The following is a 25,906-nucleotide window of genomic DNA, read 5'->3' as shown; positions in this document are numbered from 1 at the left end:
GGATTTGAATCACACCCCTCTTTGAAAAGTATTGATCATTTGTATTTGTGACTTTTGGATATTGGTTACGTAATAACCGCTCTGATAATATTCGTCATCCCTATTCTTAGACAAATGCTGTTATCACCTGAATGCGAAAAGGTTACAGTTAAAATCGAACTTCATTCTAGGACTTCATTCAAAGTGCTTATTCAAAAAGCTGTTTCTAATAATCCGTATCTATGGATTATTTTCAAATCTCTGAAGTTTTTTTAATATCTATTGAACGCACTCTTTCGATATTAGGGGATAACGGCCTTTGTTGCCAAAAATCCAATTCTCATCACATTTCAATCAGTCAATCAAAACGACGTCAAGGAGCAGTGTGCGATTGCTTTGTTTACTAATTGGCGAATGTTGACGGTAGTAGAAGTATTGCTCTCACTATGTTTATTCAGATTTTTTATTATTTAATATGAATATCTTATAGAGGTAATTAGCTTTTTAAAATGTGGTAGTCTGTAATTTTTCAATACAGAAGTATTTTTTAAATTAAAAATATTATAGGAGTTTTTATAATTTTTTATTTTGTTGATTACAGACATTCACCAGGTATTGATATTAAATATTTTATTTGATATTTGCACTGTGTAACCATCAATGTCTAATATTATATGTGATAACTGTAGCCTTGCTCAGAAATATTTATTATGATATAAGTACTTCAAATTTTTCACACAAATCTTAAAGCACTGGGAAGGCTTTTTGAATTATAGGATAATTTTTTTTTCAATAAAACACATGACAGTATTTCCAACTCAAACAATGTCAGATACAGTGAGCAAAAAAAAAAAAAAAAAGTATTTGCACACACACAATTTTTTACATTAGTAACAATAGAAAGAAAATTTGATGCTATTGTTTTGACTATTAATTTATTTAAATAAGCAAATAAAAACACTCTTTTTCCTTAAACATTAATATATCATGTTTTAAAAAATAAAACATTTTTTCATGCCAGTAAAGTATGTGCACATTAAACATTGACTGTTAAAAAAAAGCATTAAACATGAACATTATGGAAATATTTAGTGCATCAGTCCCACAGTACATTAGCCTCACACTTTAAAACTATATAATATATAAGGTGAGACTGGGATTCTGAGTTTTCTTATGGTACTGAAAATATGTGAACACTCTGCAGCTACCCCTGAGAAGATTATACTTCTTCACAATTCATGATTAAATTACTGAGATATAGGTAAAAAATTAAATTTTTCTAGTATTTGTTATGTAATTTAAGAAGAAAAAAAGAAACTAATTTGACAATAAATAAGCCATGAACTGGGTGTCCAAGAAGATTAGATGGCAGACAAATGAGAGCATTCTTAAAAGAATCTTCAAAAAAGTGCTTGAGAATTGGCTGCTGATGTTGGTTCAACATTGGGGACAATAGTTACACCACAAATAATTAGAAATATTCTTCAGGATGCAAATATTCAAGGAAGAGCCTTCCAAGGAAAAAAAAAAAAAAACATTTATTAGTGAAACAATTAAGATGAAAAGACTAGAATTTATAAAAGTTTATGTTGGTTAATTATTGGAGTTTTGGAAAAATGTTATTTTTTCTGATGAAAGCGGTTTCAATATTTTTGGCTCAAATGAAGGAAAACTGTGTGATAAAAGCCAAATACTTCTCTTCAAATTAAAAACTTGAAACCAACTGTAAAGCATTATAATGGTCATATTTATTCCAATGATTTGGGGATATATGCCTTTTAATGGAGTTGGTGAAATGTCCTTTATTGAAGGTAATATGAATGCCAAGCAATATATTGTTATATTGCGAGATAATTTATGTAATAGTGCTCTGAAGTTAGGAATTCATGTTATTTCCAAGAGGATAATATTCTAAAATCCACTGCATACATTATGAGGTTAGAGTTGCTATATCATGTAAAAAATAAATTTCAAACGCTACCACAATCACCAGACCTCAATCCAGTTGAAAATTTATGGCATAATTTGGATATGAAAATAAGAAAAAAGAAAATTTCTACCAAATCAAAGCTAAAGCAAACACTTAGGGAAAAATGGCTACAAATCAGCTGCTAAACCTCTCGCAAATTAATGGAATCAATGCTCAGAGGATTACAAACTGTAATTGAAGCAAATGGCATTCATCATTTCTAACTGATAAATAATTCCTATATTTCAATTCTTATTGCTAATGTGCAAATCTTTTTTTGGCTGTACAAATGCTACTTTTTTATACATTAATATTTGAAATATAATTATTAAATCGTATATTAAATATATTTAAAAGTTTTTGTATTTTTAATTTAGGTGCTATTGTATTTATATGTATGATACAACACATTTAACTGGTATGCAAGTACTTTTTTTGCTCATTGTATACGAGTTAGAAATAAGGGATTGTTCATATAGAATGTCCAACTTTATTTATTACATAATACATTCATTTCAATATCATAATCAAGGAAATCACAATTTTTGAAGAATATTAATATGCTTTCTCCTTTATATTTATATATAGGATGTTCCCAAACAGAGGAAGAAGTATTTATTTCCTTTGTACACATATACTTTCAATTATAAAGTTTCTTTAAATAAGGTTGGAAATTATATGAATGTACTTTGAATTTTTTGGAAATTGGTAATAAAAAGTTAATATTAATTTTTTTATACAGTCCCCATAATTTAAAACTGACAGTTATTAAAACATTTCTTTTACATTCATCTATGCTCAGACACAATTCTATGCTTCTGTTTATAAAATTTGCAGAGATTTGCAAATTTATTAAATCTTATTAAAATTTAAAAAATGGTTATAATGAAAATTTAATTGAAATTTGTTCAAAAGTTGTTTTTGTACCCTTGTCATTTATACAGAGTTGAATTGTTCTTACAATGCTATTCTTTTCATCATTTGTAACATAAAGGCAAGTTTCTTAAACATGTCTGTAGTAGACATATTATGTATATTGATGAATGTTAGCGGCCTCATGAATGGTTTAGTAGGAAATTCCATAACTTTTTTTAAGCTAATCCACTTGTCATGGAATTCTGTATTGTCGTCATTGTGTAGTTGACATGAGGTGAAGAAGAATTCCATCTAATTTTGACCATACATTTCATGCATTGGTTCAATCATAATTCTATACAAAACTGAATACTGTCATTTATACTTCTTCACAAAATGTACCAAACAATGTGTTTTTAAAAATGCAGCACCTCACATTTATATAAAAATAGATAATATAATTAATTATTAATTTGCTAGTAAAGAGATATTAATTTTCAAGTAAAGGGATGTAAGCAGAAAAAAAAAAAAATACATATAATTTTATATCATACACTTTTCAAAGACTTATGTCGAACCTCTTGAAATGTTTCAAAACTTCCAATCCTAATAAATTAGTAATTAATTATGTTAAAGATTTCAGACAACACAATTGATACATATATGTAAATGTTACAGCAGAAAAAAGGAATTGTTATAAAATGAGTTTAAATCAATTTTAAAAAATCAATTAAAATGAGAAAAATAGCTTTACCTTAATGAAATTTATGTCATTCCAAAGCTAATTTTTTAAATTTTAAGATGATGTAAAAATAATTTTTGTGCAATAGATGTTCCAAAGTTATGACTGAAGAATGCAAATCTACCCTATATTGCCACCAAAAACAGTTTTTTAGTAGTTAATCAGTCTAAATGCTAAGGAACATTTCAGTCATTTGTGTTAAAGGATATGGAATTGTATTGAGTTCAAACAAGTAAAAGGATATTCAGTTTTATAAATATAAATAATCTCTGACAAATAATTTTGTATAAACCATCGGGAGTAGTCCCCCCCAAAACTTTCTCGTATGGTCTCTAATAAATTTGTCATGCCAGAGCACGCCTTACATATCAATGGTATGTAATTGTTATTAAATGTTAACATTTGGCTTTAATTTAGCTTTTTTACTGAGCCTGTCATCTTAAGCGATTAATTCCTGGTGTGCTTCTGAAAATACAGCTTCACATGCTTCAGAAAATACAGAGGACCAACAGGCATTGAACTCCTTTTGGATTTGATCATTACAGTGTTAAATATGTGTGACGAATTATATATATCTAACTCTCTTTTTTTCGTTTAAAATCATCGTTTCGTTTTTAATTATTTTAAATTGTATTCACACAGATGGACTTACTCTGAACAGATTTTACTCAAAATTTTATAGTAATCTGCAAATTGTGTGTGCAGATCATGTACCAAATTTCAGTCATCTAGCTCTAAGCATTTTTGCGTTATCTTTGTCACAGACAGACAGATTGACATTTTCCAAAAAATGCATTTTTGGAACTCAGTGAGGTCTAAAATATGTAGATTTATCAAAATCTCAAATTCAAATTTTTTGATGATTTCTGTACTTTCTCTGTACTACGTATATGAGAAAGTAAAAATAAAATTTTATCATTTGCAAAATTATTGTTTTGATGATTTATGTCTTACCCTAAATTATTGCAACATTTGTCTGCTAAAACTACTTTTCTAAGGAAAGAAGAATTTGATTCTACTTGAAAGATTGGATTGTTAAATTTCAGACATTGATGATGATCTGATTGTGGCTATCCATGGAATTCATAAATGGCAGTTATTTCGTTGATATACTCTCTGCACTACTGTACTCAGAATGTCGACTTCTGAATTGAGAGTTTCTTCTAGTATTAGGGTAAATTGAAAAATAAGTCAAAGTGTTAATTTTTTTATAACTGGTATAATGATTCAACTTCTTCATTCCTTTTCAGAATAATAAGGATCATGTTAGTTTACAATTGCTAAACTATGATGTTAATCCACTTTCTAAAAGGATGTAAGGATTACAGAAAAAATTATTTTTGTGTTTGCATCTAGACTAGCATCATGATTCTGAGCACTCTAATGCATCAGAATTTTAATGTTTCTTGTCACTAAAATGCATTCTTTTTTAGTGTTTAATATCATACACATATCCACTTCTTAAATATTGATTCTTTTCTCAATAACATAAATATTACAACTATCAACTTATCAAAATGAAAAACATTATGCATAACTAGAACATTTCTTTAAAATTATGATAATTGAACAATTTACTATTACATAGTAATTTTCTTATTATTTAGTAAATTATATATACAGATAACTATTCAATAAATTTTCTATATCTATTGAATAAATGCGTATTTCTGAAATAAATGTTTCCATCTAAATTTATGATTAGTCCCTCTAAATTTAAAAATAGGCATATCCCTGCTAATTTTTTAGATTTATGAATGAAACAGTGTTCTAATTGGCCTCTTTGTACTATGCAAAGGGCCATATAAATTTTTTTTGTTTTAAACTTTTATTATTTTCTTAGAAGTTAAGTATTTTCATACAGTTGTCAACCTTATCTAATAAAACATTAAAATTGGAAATATATGTCTGATTATAATATTTATGGCAAAAATATATTCTTTATTGATATTATTTAAAGAAAGATAATATTTGTAAGCAATAATTTATTAATAACCATACAAGAAAAGTGCAATCTTTGCATTATTTCTTTTATTTATATAAATTTTTCCTTTTGTTTTATAAGTTGTGTGACACATTTATGGATTTCTTGATGAGTATTTAGCATGCTATTTTGCTATTATTTTCATTATGATTAATAATTATGTGCCTTTTATACATATATTTCTAGTAATGGTGACTCTTCGATTCTACTATGAATATATCCTCCACTTATTTTTAAGCAGCTTTTTTTATAAACATATCTTATTAGAATATTATTTTATTATCATAGGGCAAATGTTCTCATTAAAATGATTATTTAAATTACACCATTTTTTATAGATAGTTTGATCAGCAACAAGTGAAAAATGGAAAAAGAAACTGCAGACTTTTCACTTGATGTTAAAAATAAAGTTAGTATTTTTATTTCTAAGCTATTTAATACTTTTTTTTTATGCATTTCTTTTAGTACGGGTCCAAATAAAATCTTGTGAAATTTGAATGATAACTTGCCACGTCTGAATGATGATCTAGCTAGCATTTAACTTTGGGAAGGACTGAGACGCCACTAATTATTATGATTATCATTATAAAAGCTATATTAAGTTATTAAAAGAATGATTATTTCTTAGTGTTTATATTTAATTTAATAATAGTTTACATAGATTATAATAACATGCTTCTTTTGCGAATAACTGATACATCAGGAAAATGCGTAATTTTTATTTTCAGTTGCATCTTTTATATATAACTTAATGTTCATGATTCCTCTCAAGAAATATCTTTAAGCATCTAACAGACTTGAAACCTGTATAATTTTAATAGCCTGTTATATATCTGTTCTGTTCATTGTGTATCCTAATAATATCAAATACCATCCCATCATAATAATATTTAAAATGCAATTTTCAGAATTATCTAATTTTCCTGGTGGTTAATTTCAGTTTTTTTTATTCCCCACTAGCTAGTTCATCAGGGATAGGGGTTATATTTGATTTCAGATAAATCTTTTACATATTACTTGATGTAAATTCCACCAAAATGTTTGACATTAAAGTTATTTTATATTAATTGGCTTATTATATTTCTGTTTATTTTGTACATCAACCTTTCAAATGAAGAAAGTCCCATTATAGGGCTATTAAAAACTTAAATATCCATTTTATCTATCTTCTAAATTTTGTGAAATTGTAACTTTATTCGTCTCCTTCTACCTTAACATTCAATAATGTTAAGGTAGGAAATTATTATTTAATTAGGATTAATTATTTAAGGAAACAATGAAAGAGGTTTGAGTTTCAGGTCAAGAAAAATGCCAAAATTTGATTTAATTTTTAACTAACTTAATTCTAATTAAAATTTCAAAAAATTGCACCAAGGTGCACACTCCCACCATTCAAGTCATCTATGCGCCAAAATTATTAATTGTTGATCAAACGGTCTGGTCTGTACATCACCAACACATATGCATGCACGCATATAAACATTCTTTATTATTAATATAAATAATAATAATAATAATAAGAAGAAATGAATTCGAGATACATTTCACGAATTTATGTGTCTATTCTAGTCTTTGATATTGAAACTATCTCTATTTTTTCAATTCCAGAATATTCATTTATTTCTGAAAGTTTTTAAGTTATAGTTTGCATTTTGGATTGAGACACTATTTAGATTTCATATCTTTTAATATCTGTATACCTGGTTGGTGTTAAAAATATATCATTTGGACTACATCTTATTGGATGTGCAAATCCTAATTTTTGTTTTGGCATCATATGGACAGTTTTGTTCTTAACATTTTGATTAAATCAGTATAAACCTAAGCATGAATAAAAATGGGTTATGTGATCTTAAAGCTTTACAATTTTTTTATGATGGACTGTAGTAAAGGTTCAATGAGTTGAAGTCTATAATTTTATACTTATACTAATTTATTGAAGGTTATTTCTATTTTTTTGGAGGGGGAGGGGGGGGGGTGGAGACTTTTTTATTTGCATTTTGTCATTGCATCCTCCCCCCCCCCACCCTGTTTGTAGATTGCTGTCAGTTTCAACTCAGTTTTAAAGATTAGTTTTGATTTTATTGTTATTGTGCATTATAAACAGAAATGATTCCTTTGCAAGAAAAAAAAACTTTTTAAAATTATACTATATTGACATTTAAAGTGTCCTAGAAATAATTCTACTACATCTGTAATTAATTTATTTTTGATAATCATATCTGAGATATTGCTTGGGGTATAACAAATGGATAATTGAATATCCATTTGTTTGTTTAAACTGTATGCAACTTCATCCACTTGAGAGAATTAAATTAAATTTGGTGCACATGTTCCTAGGCATTTAGAATGATTTACTAAGCTATTAAAAAGTTTCTAAAGGGAATAAAATGGAAGTAAAACAATTGGGCACTTTTCTGTATAACTTTGTAACATATCATTATGCAAAATTTATTTTTGCAAACTATTAAAATATAAAATATTAGCTTTCCAGTGACGTAAATTTCATTTTTGTACTACTAATTCTCTAATTTTTCAAAAATTTTGTGCAAGGATGGTATTTAAATTAGGGAGTAATTACTAAAATAAACACTGGCAGAGCCACAGATACAGCAGCTAGTCTCTACTAATAATAAAAGAGAAATTATTATATTGGCTATACTGTTTAACCTAGAACTACTAAATTTGACTCAAACATACTTTAGAAGATGTGAACCTCAGAATGATTTTCTAAAATTTGAATAAAAAAAACTAAGCAATTTTTTTTTTTTTTTTTCCTGAACATATTGTACAAAAATAATTTGTGCACTTTTTTAGAATTAAAAAAAAAAATGCCTATTTTATACCATATGAGTTTTTTTAACCCCCCCCCCCTGAATTTGGAAAATATTTTAAAATATTTTTTGAATAATTTTCAATGATTTTTTTTGTGGTTCACATGAAAAAATTATTTTCACTGTCTCGCCTTATATTTAATCACCTGATTTTTTCCCCCCAATTTTGGAAGCTAAAGGAAAAAGATTATGTTTACTTTTTGTTCAGTTTAAAACAGAATGTGATCTGGTAGCCTGAAATATAATATGTACTCAAAAGTTATAGTTACATTTTTGATAGTATCATGATTGATTCCATTAGGAAGGTGTATGTATGTACACAGTAAATAGAACAATTGTAATATAACCTTAATGTTTTACATTTAATGCTTAAAAATACTTTATTCAGGGAATCATGAACATTAAGCTATGTGTAATAGATTTAATTGATATTAAGCACAGCCAATAATCCCAGCAAGTTAGCTGATCATTGAAGTCAATACCTGCTAATAGTGTAGGGATGTAATTCTTCCATAAATTCTCAGTTTTCAGCTTTTTTTTTTTTTTTTTTTTTTTAATTTCTTGGCTTTCCCTGCTTTAAAAAAATCTGTAAGTTATTGCAAAAGAAATTACTTTCCAACAATTTTTTTTATAACAAGGGCAAGTGTTAAAAGCTTTCCACTTGCAGCAGAAGGTGCCCTTGGATATTATATTGTTGTGATCTGCATAGGGAATTGATCATATTTGTGAGAAACATTCTCTTTCTCTGACATTAATGAAAAGGAATAAAGAATATAGATCTGGTGATGAATGTCGTTGATTTTGGAGAAAGTGGTGCTTATGACTTGGAATTACATAAATATCCTGCTGCCTGTTTACAGCAACCACACAGAAGGAGCTAGTGGATAGAAATTGAAAATTTCAGACAGTTTACCCTAATGTTAAAAAGAGCATGTGTCATAGCTGTTTTCATGGGCCTAAAATTGAGTTGAGTTTTCTTATCATAAATCCGGTTGTTACTTCTGAAACAAAGACTAAATGCTGAATTATTTTTCATTCAGACTGCAAAATATAAGCATATGTTTCAAAAGAAGCCTGCTGTTCAATTGTATAAAAAGAAAAACTATACAAAGATGAAATAGACAAAAACTTCTGCAAAAACATGAATCCGGCAGACTCTGCGATTCCCCCCTTACATCTGTACTTCTCCCAGAAGGGGAGGGGGGCGAGGACCCAATTTCTTTTCTCCATAACCTGAAAGCAAACAGAACAGAAGTTTTTAGGAAAAATGTATGTGACAAATAATCAAGTAAAAAAAAAAACTAGTATAAAAGGAAGTTGCAAAAAAAATATCTATAAAAACTACCAAACTGTGGAGAAACACTGTATCTGAAAAAATAAGGTCCTAAGTCTCAGAAATTTTTTCCACATTTAAATCTTGTACATAAAATGAAGATGCTTGTTCTACCAATGTGACCAATGCTCAAAAGAAAACTATAAAGCACCAATTGAATGATGAGGTTGAAAGACCAGTAAAACAGCCAGTATGCATTTAAATTTGTTTGAGACATCATACTTCCCTTAAAGTATCTTTAAGAAAAGTGAATTGTATACTGTTGATTTATTACTTTTTATAAGTATTTTCAAATGAATATAAAAGTGAATATATCGGGCTATAGTTTTTAATGATTTTTTTTTACTATACATTGATTATTTAATTTACTTTTTGCATGTTTTTTCCCTTTGCATGCTGTTTCATGTTGCCTTTTTGAATTTACTCTCTTTTGCCTTTTGTTCAATCACATCCTTGATAATAAAAATGAATATGCATATGTGTATTGGTACTGTACAAATCAGACCTTCTGGCTTATACCTACCAAATTTAGTGCATGTATACCTTGGAGGGTTAAAATGTGCACCTTGGAGCACTTTAAAAAAAAAAAAAAATTTGAAGTAAAACTTTTCCAGCATCTAAAAATATTGTAGTGAAAAAAATAAAAGTACACAATTTAAAAATTAAAAAAATTTTCTCCTATTGACACAAATTTAATATCACTTGAATTTTTCCTGAATTTTGGCAATTTTTAAAAAATATTTTTTTGCTTGATTTCCAACATAGATCAACTATCCAACAATAGATTGTTTAATTTCCCACACAGATCAACTATACAGCAATAGTTTGTTTAATTTCTAACATAGATCAACTATCCAACAATGGATTGTTTAATTTCCAACAAATTTATTAACTATCTGCTCATGTGATTTTCTTCTATTGTTGAAAGCTAAAATAAGAAGAATTTTGTTTAATATTTGTGTAGTTTATAAGCAAGATAAAAAAAGAAAAGTAAATATACAATATCATGAAATTTAGAAGAGAGATGAGCTGGAAATTTCTGTTTTTAACAGTGCTATGATGTCATGGTATTGATTGGAATTAGAGGGTTCAAGTACACAATAAACAAAGTGGATGCAAAAAGTTGACATGGCTTTTAAAGTCTGATAATTTTGTAGAAGGATGAGCATGAAGTTATGTCTGAATGATTTAAATAAAATTAATTATAACTAATATTCCTGGTGAATGGACTGATTGCTAAAGGTGAGTAGTTAATAGTAAAATAAGAAAATTACATTTGTTATTATAAAAAGCATGTAGGCTGCAGTACATTTAATCCTTTTGTCTTAAATTTATCTCTTTTTAAAATATTTTAGATATAAATCAACCATATAAATTGTTAGACAACTATCATATTTTCTAGCCCCCCCCCCAAAAAAAAATCTAAAGTTTAGCATCCACACTACTTGGGTTTTTTTTTTTTTTTACTGACTAACCTTTTGCTTTGCTATTTGCTATGCATGAATCATTAATTAAAATTTAACATGCATTCTGTATTAGGTTCTGCTATGATCACTTGCTGTTGATAACATTTAGAGAATGGTATCTTCAATTTGAAAGTAGCTATTATATTTTCAAAAGGAAGAGTATAAGTTGACCTACAGTATCTGAAAATAAGTTGTCATCTAAGTTTTGCAACCCTAAAAAAATTTAGATTTTATAAAGGATTATTTATTAGTGTTTCTATTAAGCTGATCTAATGAGACAGAGAAACAGGATCAGAGGCAATATTATATCAATTATCCCTGCCTTGATGGTGAACGTACAGAAAAAGTCGGATAAACTGTGTAACAAATGATGCTCATTTGGTTGGATTTTTTTCATTGAATTTTTTTCCATTATTTAGTTTTTTATTAGAAATTAGTATCTCTTAATATTAATTTTTACTCATTTGCTGTTTTTCTTCTAATTTACTTATAATTAATTAATGTAAGTAAAAATTAATTACTATATAATGTTCTTAAAATCTCAATATTCATTTTGAAACATCTTGTATAATTAATTAAACAACAAAATATAGAATAAGGAACTTTATGGGAAGAATATTTCTATTGATAGTTGCTGATAGGGATTTACCTCCTTTTATATATTTTCCTACTCTGATCTTATCTTATTAAGATTCTTTTGAAACTTACAGTAGGTGTGACATTCTCTTGTTCAAAAATTATTCAATTATTAAAATTTTTTACAATTTCATGACATGTATACTGCCTGTCTTTATTTAAAAAAAAAAATGGCATTAATTTATGTGCTTTCTTTCAGATGGAGTAAGGTATATATATATGAACAGATTTTGCTTATAATATTTATTTTCCTCATACTCATTATTCATTACAGCTCCCTCAAGCGAAGACATTTGCAGAATCTTTATTATATGATGGAGACTCCTATGGAAATGATGAATCCAATTTTGAGGAAGTTGATGGTATATTATAATTTACAGTTTTTATTATTGAATAGATAAGCAATTTGCATTTTTATAAAAAGTGCCAATAGTATGAGGAATAATCAAAGCATGAAACAGAATTTTAGATTTAGTTGCCAGTAAAATAATTGCTTTTTAAAAAAAAAAAATTTAGTAGGAAAAAAAAAGTATGAATCTGTCATATTTCTTATATTTGAAACTCTGTTTTAATATTTAAACGTATAAAAATAGTTAAAAATTTTAAAAAACTGTTGAATGTCAATTATTTAAAGAGCTTTATAATATCTCAAAAAAAAGATTTAAAGGAAGTTTTTTTCCATCATAAAGTATTGTTTACATTTATTTTGGAAAATGTTTCCTCAGATAATCATTTCCAGAAATCATCATTTTATCAACTTATTTTCTACTAAATTGTTTCCTTAAAACTGTTAAGCAAGCTTTGATATAAAAAAATGCTCATGCTTTTTTGTTTGTTTATTGTATTTAGATATTAAATCTAAAATATTATTAAGTTGCCTCAGAAAATTAGTGGAAGTTTGTACAGCATGAGCAGAAATCTTTCTTTTATCATAATATACCTATTATTCTTAGTACTTTCACTTCAATTTATAATAAAAAATTGTGTTCAGAAATTTAAACATTAATTGTAATTATAAGTGCCTAATTGAAAGTGGGAGCGTGATTTTAAGGATATGTTTAGTTTCCTGTGGTAGAAATTTAAAATTTGTATAATAGGTGTTATATATAAATTGAAACATTTTATATAAAACATTTAAAGGCAATATATTGTTGAATACTACTGAAGCAATGGGATAAGTAACATTGTGTTTTGTATTTCTCTAAACATGCTCAGTACATAATAATTTAATTATTGTAGTCAGGAATTTTTAATGTAACAGATATTTGCAACCAAGTGAAGAATGCATATGAGATTCATTTGGCTTTAAGGTCATCTTAAGAGTTTTAAACTCGTAAGATGTTGCATAATTCTACTGAAAGCCATTTGGAGTCCAAGTGATCTAATGAGTGATCAAACAGGGTTTGTTTGGGGTTTAGGATCAAAGTTCAGAATTTAGAAGGGATGCTTGAAAGCTATATTCTTTGTTTTCTTGCCTATTGTATCATCCAATTAGGAAATATCCTGTATGAAATGAAGCAATTTTTCTGAAATCCAATATATATCCATAATATTAGCTTTATGTGTATATTTAGATTGATTTTATTTGGCTATATTTAAACAAAATATTTTAGAATGAATTGATTTTTTCAAAAGTAAAATTTTGTAAAGCAGGACGATTAAAAATGATAATGACACTTAATTGATATTTCATTTTTATTTAATTTATAATCATTGTTTAACAATCAAGTTTGATTGTTTAATGATGTAATTAATGAATCAAAACTATTCTTGTTTAAAATTTTTCTTTGTTTTGTGCATATACTTAATAGTTTTTGTGCATTAGTTTTCTTATATTTGTTCTTTAATAATTTTTTTAAGTTCATATTCAAGAAAATTTGGAGGATGATTTTATTAAAGAAGCTCTTAAATCTGTAAGTTTATTTTTCTGTATTTAAGATAAATATTGTACACATATTTTAAAATTTGTACTTCTATAATATTGAAATTTTTCTTTAAAAACACATATATCTGCTGTATTTCATGAAGTATTCAAGAATTTGCTTCAAATAATGATCAGCCATCTATTTAGTTTGTTCCCTGTTCTTTTCAATTTTCTGATTGCAGATTTATTCAATTTTGAAGAATAAGCTTTTTGAAGAAGCTGCAGAAGAAGATTTTCATGATCTTAGCAATACCATAGTGCATCTTTACTTATACTAAAGAAGAATGTATGTTTATGTGTATTTGTTGGTGCTCTACAGGCCAGACCATTTGATAAAAAGCTGTCAAACTTGGCACATGTGCAAACTTTGGAGAGCAAAAATATGTATCTTGCAACAACATTTTTGGAAATTATAGTTACTTAATTAGTTAAACATTAAGCAAAATTTCAGTATACTTTCCCAAAAATTACAGTATAAAAAGAATTTTTTCATAATTCTAAAATTCACACACAATTTTTTTTACAATTTTATTTCTCATAAATATAAAAATGAAATTTAACCAGCACAAACACTTTACTCATGCATGTAAAAATTAGCATTTATCAACATGTTACCATCATTTGACAAAAGTTCAAATTAAAGGTTTAAGATATGCAGACTAAGTATGAGAAAGTATAACTTTCAGCATGTATCCATATGAAATGAAATAAACAAGAACATGTTATTTCCTTAAAAAAAAAAAAAAAAAAAAATGTGCTAGAAAAATTGTGCTGTGATCTTTTAACACACACACACACAAAATGTACGCTTTAATTGAATCCTAACATTTAATTTTTAAACAATTTGTATTAAGGGTAATCATCAAATGGGTAATCTATACTGTCTATCTATAATGGTCTAAGTGAAGTAAAACATATTATTTTATCCAATTTAAGTCAATAAATGTTCTAATGAATGAATTTTGAATTTCATATTTTTTATTCTCCATTCTATGATTCTTAATAAAATATCCTTGAGATAATTACTTATATATCAAAAGAAAGGTCCACTCCATTGTGACTTAAGATGAGTGCATCATAAAAATCGAATATTACCAACTTATAAAAAATGCATGATTTTAGACCACTTCATTGACCCTCTCAAAGAAGATGTACAAATCAAAGCTCAGATTTTCCTTATGGCTGATTAAACTAAAATTATAACATTGTTGATTATATTAAAATAATGATATTCAAAACTTCATAACTTGATCAAATTTGCTCACAAAAAGTAGAAACCTTTTTTATTTAAAAGTTGGAGTGTCAAGAATATTTCACTGAATAGGATGTTTTGGGTCAAAAAACAGTATAAAATTTAAATTTCATAATTTTTTTTCTGAAGTACATTTTTTGACTAAAACAAAATAAGTTATTAATTATATCTGTTAAATCCTTTTGAAAATGAAACTAAATATAGATTTTTTTTATGATGAATAGGAGAAATTTTTGTTGAATGATTCTTTAAAATTTTGCATAAATTACAAAAAAAAAAAAAAAATCCATTGTATTTATATTTTTTTTAATGTTTAATTTTAGCAGAAATTTTTTTTCAATTAATTGAAGTTTAATCACTTCCACTTCAGTTTAAAGTTAAAATTTTACAGGATCTTACAGACAGAAAGATACATAAAACAATGGTTTTGCTAAAGGAACTATTCAAAGACGAAGTTTCATAAAAATTTTAATTGAAATTTTAGCAACTGTTAATCACAGTGAACCAGCTGGTCACCAAAAGCAACTAGTAATTTAATAGATGCAGCTTAAATTATTATTTTTTATTATTATTATGTACTGTGTTTTGCATTGCTAAATATATTGAATTTAGTTGTGTTATTATTAATAGTATTTTTTAATTATTTTTTATTTAAAATGATTACATTAATTATTTTACTTTTAATATTACTTCCTTTCCTTGTATTTCCTTGATCCATTTTACATTTACTTACATTTTTATTATCCATTAATCTTATATAGGATTTTTATAAACTTTACAGACTCCTTATTGATGAATTTTATTTTGTTGCAATCATGTGTAAGGACCCAGAAAAGTGTAAGATTTTCCATTGGGTCCTTGAAATGTCTTCGAAAAATAAGGAGAATGTAATTATCTTTTGTGATTTATTTTCCCTTCAAAATTCTGCTAATTGGCGAAGAATGTTGATATAATTGTCAATCGCCAATTTTTTCTCTCTGTAGAGCTGGAGAAAAAGGGAAGGGAGAACAAGCAGGATTATAACCATAATTGTTAAGGAATTTTCCAGAGACCACAGACAAAATTTTGGGATTTTTATTGTTGCTGGGATTTTAGTAGTTACCTACTTGATAATTTGATACTTAGATGCAAAACTGAAATGGTTTTTAAAGGGTATAGATATACATTATTCATATGAATTTGCTTGGAGATTTCAAACATCTTCCAAGATATTATCAGGTAGCAAGATTTCCAAAAAGTTCACCTGTAGGCAAATAAAATGCTCTTGTTTAAATTAATTTAATTCAATATATGGTCTGCTTTGCTAATGGGCTAACTAAAACCAAACCAAACCTTAAAGAAATTAAATTAAACAATTTTGTAAAAATATAAGTTCAAGCAGCATAAATAACATGACAGTTGACCTTTCTGTTTAAGAGATCCTATCTATTTAAATAAAATTTAATTTATTAACTATTTAATTTCATTTTTTTAAAATTCGATTTTAATTGTAGGAAAATTAAATTCTTTTTTGGTAATTCTGAATATTTTTCTAAAATTATATTAAGATCTATTATTAGTTCATTTACATTTTAGATCTTGTGAAATACAAACCATTCAAAAGACATAATTAAAAAAAATTAGATAAGAATTTTGTAGAATATTATAAATGCTAAATTTTTTCAGATTTCATTTTTTTTTTCTTTCTGGATCAAAAAGCAAGGCAATCATGAAAGTATTTCTCTTCAAGAATATTTGATAATTAATAATTTTCTGATAAAGCCATGCAAGTTTATATATTCATGGCTTTATCAAAAGTTTTATTTCCTGAATAATTTTTTGAAATCATATTTTATATTTATTTTTTGTCTTTAGGGCATGGATTTGAGGCAATATTCTAGACAAATAGAAAAAGAGTTAAAAGAGGTCGAAAATGCTTCCATTCAAGATTGTATCTTTTTCCAAATGTTTCTGCATTCTGTTTTTCTGCTATAACTTAAGTATTTATGTTCTTAAGTCTCAGAATTCTGTAATATTAACCTTCTTATATATATATGTGTAATGATATTTTAAAACTTAATTTAATCCTAATTAACTTTCTAAATTTGTAGCCTAATTCAGCCCATGTCAAAGTCATTCTAAAATATTCTCTTATTTCCTGATCCCATTCCACTTTTTCTATTTAATTAATTCAACTGAAGTTTTGTAAAAATAATTGCGTCAGCAGTTTTCACGTGCCGAGTGAAAGGATAGAGAGAGAATCGCTGATGTAAACAGATTCTTCTAAAGGATCCCTCTGTTTTTCTTGTCAAGGTCGACACATGTGAGAAATTCCAATCAAATCGACACGTGTCAGAAATCTTCTGTTATATAAAATTAGGGATAGTTAATTTCTTGCTTCTTCTTGCCTAATCTGTTGCTAGGAGTGGATGTGTTTTGTTTGTGCCTTCTTGTAAATAAATTGTGCCCTTTAGGGATGGATTAAAGCGAATTTAAAAATGCAAGGTCTCTTCACTGTCAACGAATCTGCCTTCTGATTAGAAAATTATATGCTTACATTTTAAGGGTCTGAATCCCTCTGAAGTGGTTGATGGTAAATATACCATTGTTTATGGTAAATATAATTACCATCATTACATGCAAGATCATGTTAATGATAATGATTGGGGATGTGCCTATCGTTCCTGTTTCATGACAATCGTTTCATGGTTTAAATACCAAGGATATACAGACTGAAGTGTGCTAACTCATACTGAAATTGAAGAGGCTTTGGTAGAAATTGGGGATAAACCACAAGCATTTGTTGGCTCCAAGAAGTGGATTGATTCTTAAGTGAGCTTCTGCTTAGATCACATAACTCAGGTTAATCAAAAATCATGTTTGTTAGCTCAGGAGCAGAAATGGCAAATAAAGGTCAGGAATTATACTATCACTTTAGAGATCAAGGAACCCCCTAGAATAAATTTAACATCTGATTTACTAGTTTCACAAAGGTCTTATAGAACCTCTGCTACTGATGAGATTGAAATAAATAAGCAGATTAAAAATTTGTTAGATGCAGATTTAATAAAAGAATGTACTAGTAATTATTCATTCCCTGTAACATTAGCATATAAAAGAGATGAAAACAGAAAAAGTGGAATAGGATCAGGAAATAAGAGAATATTTTAGAATGACTTTGACATGGGCTGAATTAGGCTAAAAATTTAGAAAATTAATTAGGATTAAATTAAGTTTTAAAATATCATTATGCACACACACACACACACTTCAAATATCTTACTTTAATTTCATCACCTCTTATTATTTAACTGAAATATTTTTTCTTAAAATTCTTTTTCATATTTTTACTTTTTTCAATCTCTTTTTGTGTAATTTGTTAAAAAAAAAAAAAAGGAAAAGTTTTTTTTTTTTTTGTTTTTTTTTTGCTAAGCTTAGTTAATTTTTTAGTAAACATTTATTATAAATAAGCATTGTTAATAGTATTTTACTTTTCTTAATTGCACTCAGATATACAAGAAAGTCAAAATATTGCAAGTCTTCACAATCAAATAACGGCATGTGATGAAATTTTAGAAGTAAAAATATATTTTTAATATTTTATCTGTCATATGATTATGAAAATTTTGGTTATAGATATTCTTATGCCATTAAATTATTTTGAAATAAAATATTTTCTTCTGAATGATGATTTATGTTATGTCATATGTATAAATGTAGATTTTATTTCCATCTAATTTGGCCTTATGATTGTTATTAATACATGAATATGCTAAAAATATACATTTCAATTTACAATAAAGTACTGAATTTAATATCAGCTTAAAAAGTAAAATTTTAAAATATGAGAAATGAATGCACTGTCTGAACAAATGGTGGATAAATTTAACTAATTCTTCATTCAGAGGTAATGGTAAGTTAATTGCTGCATAAAGAATAATTCAACATTTTAATGAACTGAAACTGTGTGTCGATATTTGACACTTGAGAGCTATTGAGTTTTTTCAATGAATTAAAGATGGCATGCCCATTCCATTCAATAAAATACAATAAAAATAATTTATATAGAATTGGTATATTGAGAAATTAATCGAAGGAGAAAACTGTGACTTAATGTCATGCTCTTTCAAGCAATAATATTTCAGAATATGTTTTTTTTCTTCTTCTTTTTGCTTTAAATGTATAACTATTTTGGAAAGCAAGTTTCTCAAATTAAATGTCAGTAAGTAGAAGTGATAGTTTAATATTTTTTCTGGCAAAAGATTATCTTTTCACAAAGAAAGTTCAAAGTTTGATTAATGGCCTAACTATTTATTACAATTAAAGAAAATTAATTTCTAGTAATAACAAATCTTAAAATGAGATATCTGATTTGATATTTCCAAATTAACAAAAATATGTTTAGTTTTATATTGTCACAGAACTGATGGGGAACAGATTGAGTTATAACTCAAAGGAAATCTAGCATAACTGGATGTCAAATTAATGACATCCAAACTCATTTCACTATAAATGTCCTTGAAAGCTGATCTGGTTATGAATTTTAACATGTAATCTCTATTATAACACTTAATAAGACATTTCTTCTACTTATATATATATATATATCTATATGATTATGATCTGCTGCTGATTTAAATGCCAAAACTTTACATTTTTACTTGACTTATTTAATTTAGAAAACTTCTTTTAAAAATTAATTTTTTAAAAAATATATTATTTTTATCTTTTGATATCAAAAAATTTGCCACACAACCATATTTTTAAAAAAAATTTCATGATAGTGTACTATTTTGAAACTTTATATATAAGTTAATAAGCCATGAATAATAATTAGCAGTATTGAATTAAATATAATGGGATAAGGTAGAATAAGTATTTTTTATGTAATGGCTTTTTATTTTTATTAAAGAACTTTTTTATTTTTATTAAAGAACCTGTTTTTTCTGTAAATATAATTTTCTCTGATGGGAATGATCATGGAATCAGTATCCTGATTTTTCTTCTGTGTTGAAAAATAATATTCATCAAGCAAAAAAATATACTTTTATATTTACAAGACATTCACTGCATATTTATGACCAGGATCTCAAAATCTATGGATCATTTCTAAATGCATTATTTTAAAAAAGCCATTATGTTTTACCATCATCAGCTTTTAGATTCCGAAATTGAGCAGGGATTTTTTTTTTCTCTTTGTTTTATATTATTTCAGAATTTAAGTATTTTTAATATAATAACTTCTTTGCTTCTGATGTAATTGCAGAATATGTCAAAAATTTAAGTACTGAAGAAAATGATGTTAACTGAAGATATTGTATTCACATTTTGTATTTCATATTCTGTTAAAATTTATAACCACATTTCTTGTAGAGAATGGAACAGATGTTGAAATTATTCCAGTCAGACCTTGGAAGCATAAGCAATGAAATATTAACACTTCAGCAGCAGTCTGTGTCTATGAATATACGTCTGAAAAATCGGCAGGTTAGCTTATTATTTTATGGACTTAACTGAGGTATTTGTGCATCTTTAAAAAATATTTTCTTTTTTAGGTTCTAAAGATAATTGATTTTATTGTAAAATCTTATATCTTAGAAATTTTCAAATTATTTCCATTTATTTTATTAGTTTGCACTTTTTTCTTGCAAATTTTTTATTATTATTTAAAGTTTGATTTCAAAAATAGGTGTTTTGGAGGAACAAAGAGCTAAAGAAATTACAGTCAATGACATAAAGAAAAGACAGAATCAGATTCGTCAGTCTCTTTTAGGAAAAAGAAATCTCTTTTTGAAAAGCAAATTGTTGTAATGTTATGTAATGTTAATGCACTTACTTAATAAACTGAGCAAACCAGAGACTTTTCACTGCTAAAAAAATCTAATGAGTTGCAAAAAATTATTAATGAGAAAACTGAAGAGTTGAAAGGGTTAGTAACTGAAAATTTCTAAAAAGAAACAGAAAATTTTGTTTGCACAGTTAATAAAATTTTATATGTTGTTTTTTTTTTTACTCCAGATTTGTTTATTTATGTTCTTAAACTTTTTTTCTGTTAAGAAATTAAAATGTTTATGAAGCGGCAATGTAATATTTTTTCTTCTTCTTAATACAGCTAACTGTAATGTAAATAAAATATTTCAAATGTGGACTGAAAGTGCTTGAATTAGATTTTCATGAGGAACTTACAGGAAGAAATTACATTTTAAGGAACTTAGCTTTAATGTTAATGAAAACTATGCAATAGTTACTGGGGTTGGGGGGTATTTTATGTTTCTATATTTTTTTTTTAATTGAACATTTTTTTTTATCATCTTAGTGAAGTTCAGGATGGTCAGCCGGAAACCTGGGAATCATCTGGGAGATCGGGAAAAGTCAGAGAAATTTATTCTGAAATAGAATTTTTTTTATAAATTGGTAAATTTATTGAAAATGACAGTTTGCTGGTATTTTTTAGAAGCAGAATGAAACATCGTTGTCAACCAATAAAAATCCATAATTTAAATCCATGTTTCTATGCATGCATCAGGTTGGGAAAGATTTATATTTAAATTTCTGAGGGATCGAAACTTCAGATGTCAATGCTTTTCAAGAATCTCCTACAATTTTGAAGAATAACTTATGCATCTAGATTGTGATAGATTTTGATTCAAATTGTGTTGGCTGTTTTGTATCTAGTAACTAGTTTATTAAATGCTTTACTTTTCTATTCTGTACACTTATCTAAAAGAATTTACTCTTTTATCCCATTTTTTTTTTCATTATTTTTGGTATTGCATTGATAATTTGATGACATTATGATTCAATGTTTTTAGATCAAGTTGCAATTGAGGCTAGGTTTTAGCATTAGCTAAAACAATTTAAGCACCGTAAAATTGGTTAAATTAACATTTGGAGCTGCAATAGAAAAGATTGATTAACCATCATATCTAATTTACTGCATATTTATATAAATATATAATATATTCCACCAAAATTTTTGTTTGCATTGTGTGGAAAAAGGCTGCTTAATTAAGACCTAAATGCTTTAATTGTTATGATTTTAAATAGGTCCCTTTTATTTTAAAGGAAATCGCATAAACTTTTTTTCCCCTTCCTTTTCTACCTTTGAATGTCAAGTCTGTCACACTACATTTTTATAAAAGCATGAATTTGGGGTACTAATATTCAAAAGTATTTTAAACTGGATGTAAAATATTGACTCATTCTTATAATTTTGATATAATTTATTGTAATTAAATAAGTATTTTGCAATAATTTTTTTTTCCACTTCTGATAAATCTTTTTGTTGAATTATGAAGTACTGGATGTTATTTCTAATATTTTCTTAAAAAAATTTTTTTTTAGTTTATTTTCAAATTTTAAGAATATGGATCTTTTACTATTTATATGGATGACTTGGGAAGGACATTATTGCTAGTATTTTCTTTTAGCATTTTAAAATTTATTTTGCATTTTTTAAAAATTCCCCATACATTTAACAAAAGGCTCTATAATTTAAAAATAATATTAAGCACAAGAAAATAATTTTTGGATTCAATATATATACACATTTCGCTTGTGTTTTCCCTTACTTCAAAATTTTCTCAAAAATTCTTGCAAGAGGAAAGGGCAGTATTTTGTTTATATGTGTTGATGTGTATAAAACTGATTGCCGACATTCAAACCGATTTACAAAATTCATTCAGGCTCTTTTTTTTAAAATGATACTACCAAAACATTTTTCTTTTATGCAATAAAGAAGAAAAAAATGATAATAAATGCCAACTTTCCATTTTTTTTTCTGCATCTTATGGGTTAAACATTAAGACAATAGGCAGGTGATTTTTTTACTGTAGTTGGTAGGCTAAAAGTTTATGTAATTATGATAAAATTGAATAATATTTCTTATTTTGATTCAGTGATTGAATTTTTTAATTGTAATTTTTTTTTTTCTGATCATGGAATTATTGATTAGTTCTGATTTGTGTAGAAGACATTTTGAAAAAGAGTATAAGTGATGCTAATCAATTTCTGTTTGTACTTTTTTTCATTGTTTATATTTTTAGCCACATCCAAGGAATATTTCAGAAAGTATTTCTGTTTAAAATTATAGATTAATTAAATATACCCTTTATCTAAGATGGTATACTCCATATTAATTTTCCTGACTTTTTAAAAAATGTAACTGCATTCATCTTTAGTAGTAAATGTAATGAGGATGTCACTAGTTATTTTGCTGAAACCCCACCAAAACAATTTTGCTAGCATTTGAGTGTGCTTCATGCATTCACAAATTTTAAATTTTCACTTTAGGCTATTAGAGGGGAATTAAGTCAGTTTGTTGATGATATGATTGTTCAAGAAAGTTTAATTCAGTAAGTGGCCTTTTTTATTTTGATGTTTGAAGTATTTAAAAAATGTTTTAACATATTTCTATAAACATTTATATTATCATCTTTCTAATTTCAGTTATACAAATTTAATTTTTTCATTTATGACCATGACATTTAACAATATTTTATAAACTAAGTTTCATTGTTTCATGACGATTGAATTTTAAGAACAAATATTTGAATTTCTAATTTTGATCATTTGTTATTATTATGCATAGATCTATTCAAGAGACTTTCTTTGCATATTATTGACAAATACTAAAGGGTTTTAGGAAAGGATGTGCAATAATTAATTAAATAACAATGTTTTTTTATGAATTGTAAACTTTTTTTTTCATAAGTAGAAAAGATTATTCATGTATAAAATGCTATTTCATATTGAAAAGAATGTATTTCAAATATTTTAAATCATGTCATTTATTTATCCTCCAAATTTACTACTACTTTAAATAGATTTTATAGAATAAGCTGACTTTCAGTGTTGCTGCCCTTTTCTTATTTTAACTTAGTTGCAAATGATAGGAGTAGTTTATGTGTTATATAATTTTGAAAAAGTATTTTTTTATTTTGAACTATTACAAGTGCAATGGTGTTTTGTCTAATATATTGAACATATCTTTATATTCTTTCATTGAAGTTATTGCTGATTTAATTTGTGATAAATGTTTTTTTTTTTTTTTTTGATATTGTACTTCAGAACTTACTCATAAATACAAAAGCATATATGTAATAAAGTTATTTTCATAGTTAATTGGGCAGTTAATTTTTTTAATCAATAAATGGCTTGAAAAAATTTACATTTTAATCAATACCAGGAATACTAACTAGTTTGTAAAAACCAATAAACATACATAAAGGAAGTTCCACAATGATATAATTGTCCAAAAAAAATTTTTTTTGTAAGGCATTCCATTTTTTTCTTTCGTTTTATATTTTAATTTTGTTTTTGAATTTGATAGTTTTAAAATTATAATAATTTTTATTTATTCTTGTATGAAAAATTACAAATTACCATCTTTTTTCCTTCAGGCATATCTTAGAATGTGCAGTTACAGATAAGGAATTTTTAGAAGACCTTCAAATTCTGGATCATAAAATAGCATTTGTCAAAGAGCAGTCTTTCAAAGATGCTAAGTGCTGCCAAGATGTGAAAGATGTTCTTGAAAAGTTAAAAACAAAGGTATGTTTGAATTTCTGTATGCATTTTCTACACAGTATTATTTAACTTTTGAATTTTTCTATATGATACCTTAGATTAATGCAAACCCTTTGCTTAATTGCAAAAATATATTGACATAAAATTTTTATATCGAGACACATTTTTATTTTTGTAAATTTTAAATATTACTATTAGTTTAGTAATCATACTTGGTGCCTTAGGAAATTTCAGCAGCTTCACTGCTTGTATATCGGAGAATATCAAGATGATGGTCTTATTATGTATTGTTCAACATTTTATCTGGAGCAATCAATGCAGTTTCTGTAGGAATAGTTTTCAATGTTTCAGCTTCATAAAATCTTGTGGAAAGGTTATTCATGAACTAACCCAATGAAGAAATCCAGAGGAATAATATTAGAAGAGTGTGAAGCTATACTTTGAAATTTTCTGACCAAGTGTTGAACTATTGTTACTGAAGTGAGATGCTGAATAGTTATGGCATTTAGAAAATTATGTACATAACAACTCCCTTAGAAAATAAATGATGTTTGGTTTCATAAAAGAAACTATTTGTTTTTTGCCTTTTTTAATCATTAAAGATATTTCTGTGAAGAGTTCTGATTCACTTCTTATAGTTGCAGACTTTTTGTGCCATCTATTCAGCTATAAAAAAAGAACTGCATGAACAGATATATGTAATAATAATAACATCACATTTCTGTTTTCAGCAATTATTTCATAGAAAGATTTTGTGCTTAACTGTTATTTCTTTGATTTTGACTTAAGAAAATACATAGTTTGTTAACATTTTCTTACATAAAAATTATTATTATTATTATCATTTTTTACAGGCTATATCTAAAATACGAGAATATTTGCTCCAGAAAATTTACACCTTTCGAAAACCCATGACTAATTATCAAGTTCCACAAAATGCATTGCTCAAATACAAATTCTTCTATCAGTTTCTAATGACTCATGAGAGGGATATTGCTCGAGAAGTGAGGGAAGAATACCTCGACACCATGAGTAAGATTTTGTTCTCATATTTCAAGATGTACACAAGTCGGTTGATGAAATTACAGGTAAATACATAGTGTCCTTTCTTATAACATAAATTTCATTGTCACTGTATACGCTTATTCAAAAAGTATACTGTTAAATGCAGTCATTTAGATTATAAAAATTTATGGTTAGATCATTAACTAAAGAACAGCATATTGCTTCTTAACCATCCACGTTCAAAAGCAATGTTACTGATATTGAAATCAAATTATGGAAAAAAATATATACATTGTTTTATTTTTATATTATTACAGATTGTTTTCTTGGAAATATTTAAAATAAACTTTTGTATTTCGATGCTTCTCTCTCAGTTTTTCTCAACTTTATGATACTACATAAGCTTTGCATTCTAATTTA

General features: G+C 26.4%; 1 protein-coding gene across 1 annotated transcript in view; it reads left to right on the top strand.

Annotated features, from left to right (window-relative positions):
- The first annotated feature begins 355 nt into the window (after positions 1-355).
- The window catches only part of LOC129984439 (vacuolar protein sorting-associated protein 52 homolog), a 39,378-nt gene continuing 13,827 nt past the window's right edge, over positions 356-25,906 (top strand). Inside the window, exons 1-10 of the mRNA XM_056094321.1 lie at positions 356-591; positions 5,868-5,938; positions 12,073-12,160; positions 13,659-13,711; positions 16,829-16,904; positions 18,464-18,531; positions 20,327-20,440; positions 23,246-23,307; positions 24,355-24,505; positions 25,336-25,569. Coding sequence (XP_055950296.1) covers positions 5,894-5,938; positions 12,073-12,160; positions 13,659-13,711; positions 16,829-16,904; positions 18,464-18,531; positions 20,327-20,440; positions 23,246-23,307; positions 24,355-24,505; positions 25,336-25,569 — 891 coding nt within the window. The 5' untranslated portion in view covers positions 356-591; positions 5,868-5,893. The remainder of the gene's footprint in view (positions 592-5,867; positions 5,939-12,072; positions 12,161-13,658; positions 13,712-16,828; positions 16,905-18,463; positions 18,532-20,326; positions 20,441-23,245; positions 23,308-24,354; positions 24,506-25,335; positions 25,570-25,906) is intronic.

The sequence above is a fragment of the Argiope bruennichi genome, chromosome 9 (genome assembly GCF_947563725.1).
Source record: "Argiope bruennichi chromosome 9, qqArgBrue1.1, whole genome shotgun sequence".
NCBI classification, from domain to species: Eukaryota; Metazoa; Arthropoda; class Arachnida; order Araneae; family Araneidae; genus Argiope; species Argiope bruennichi.
Note: the sequence above shows the minus strand (reverse complement) of the source record. Positions and strands in the feature narration are given on the sequence as shown.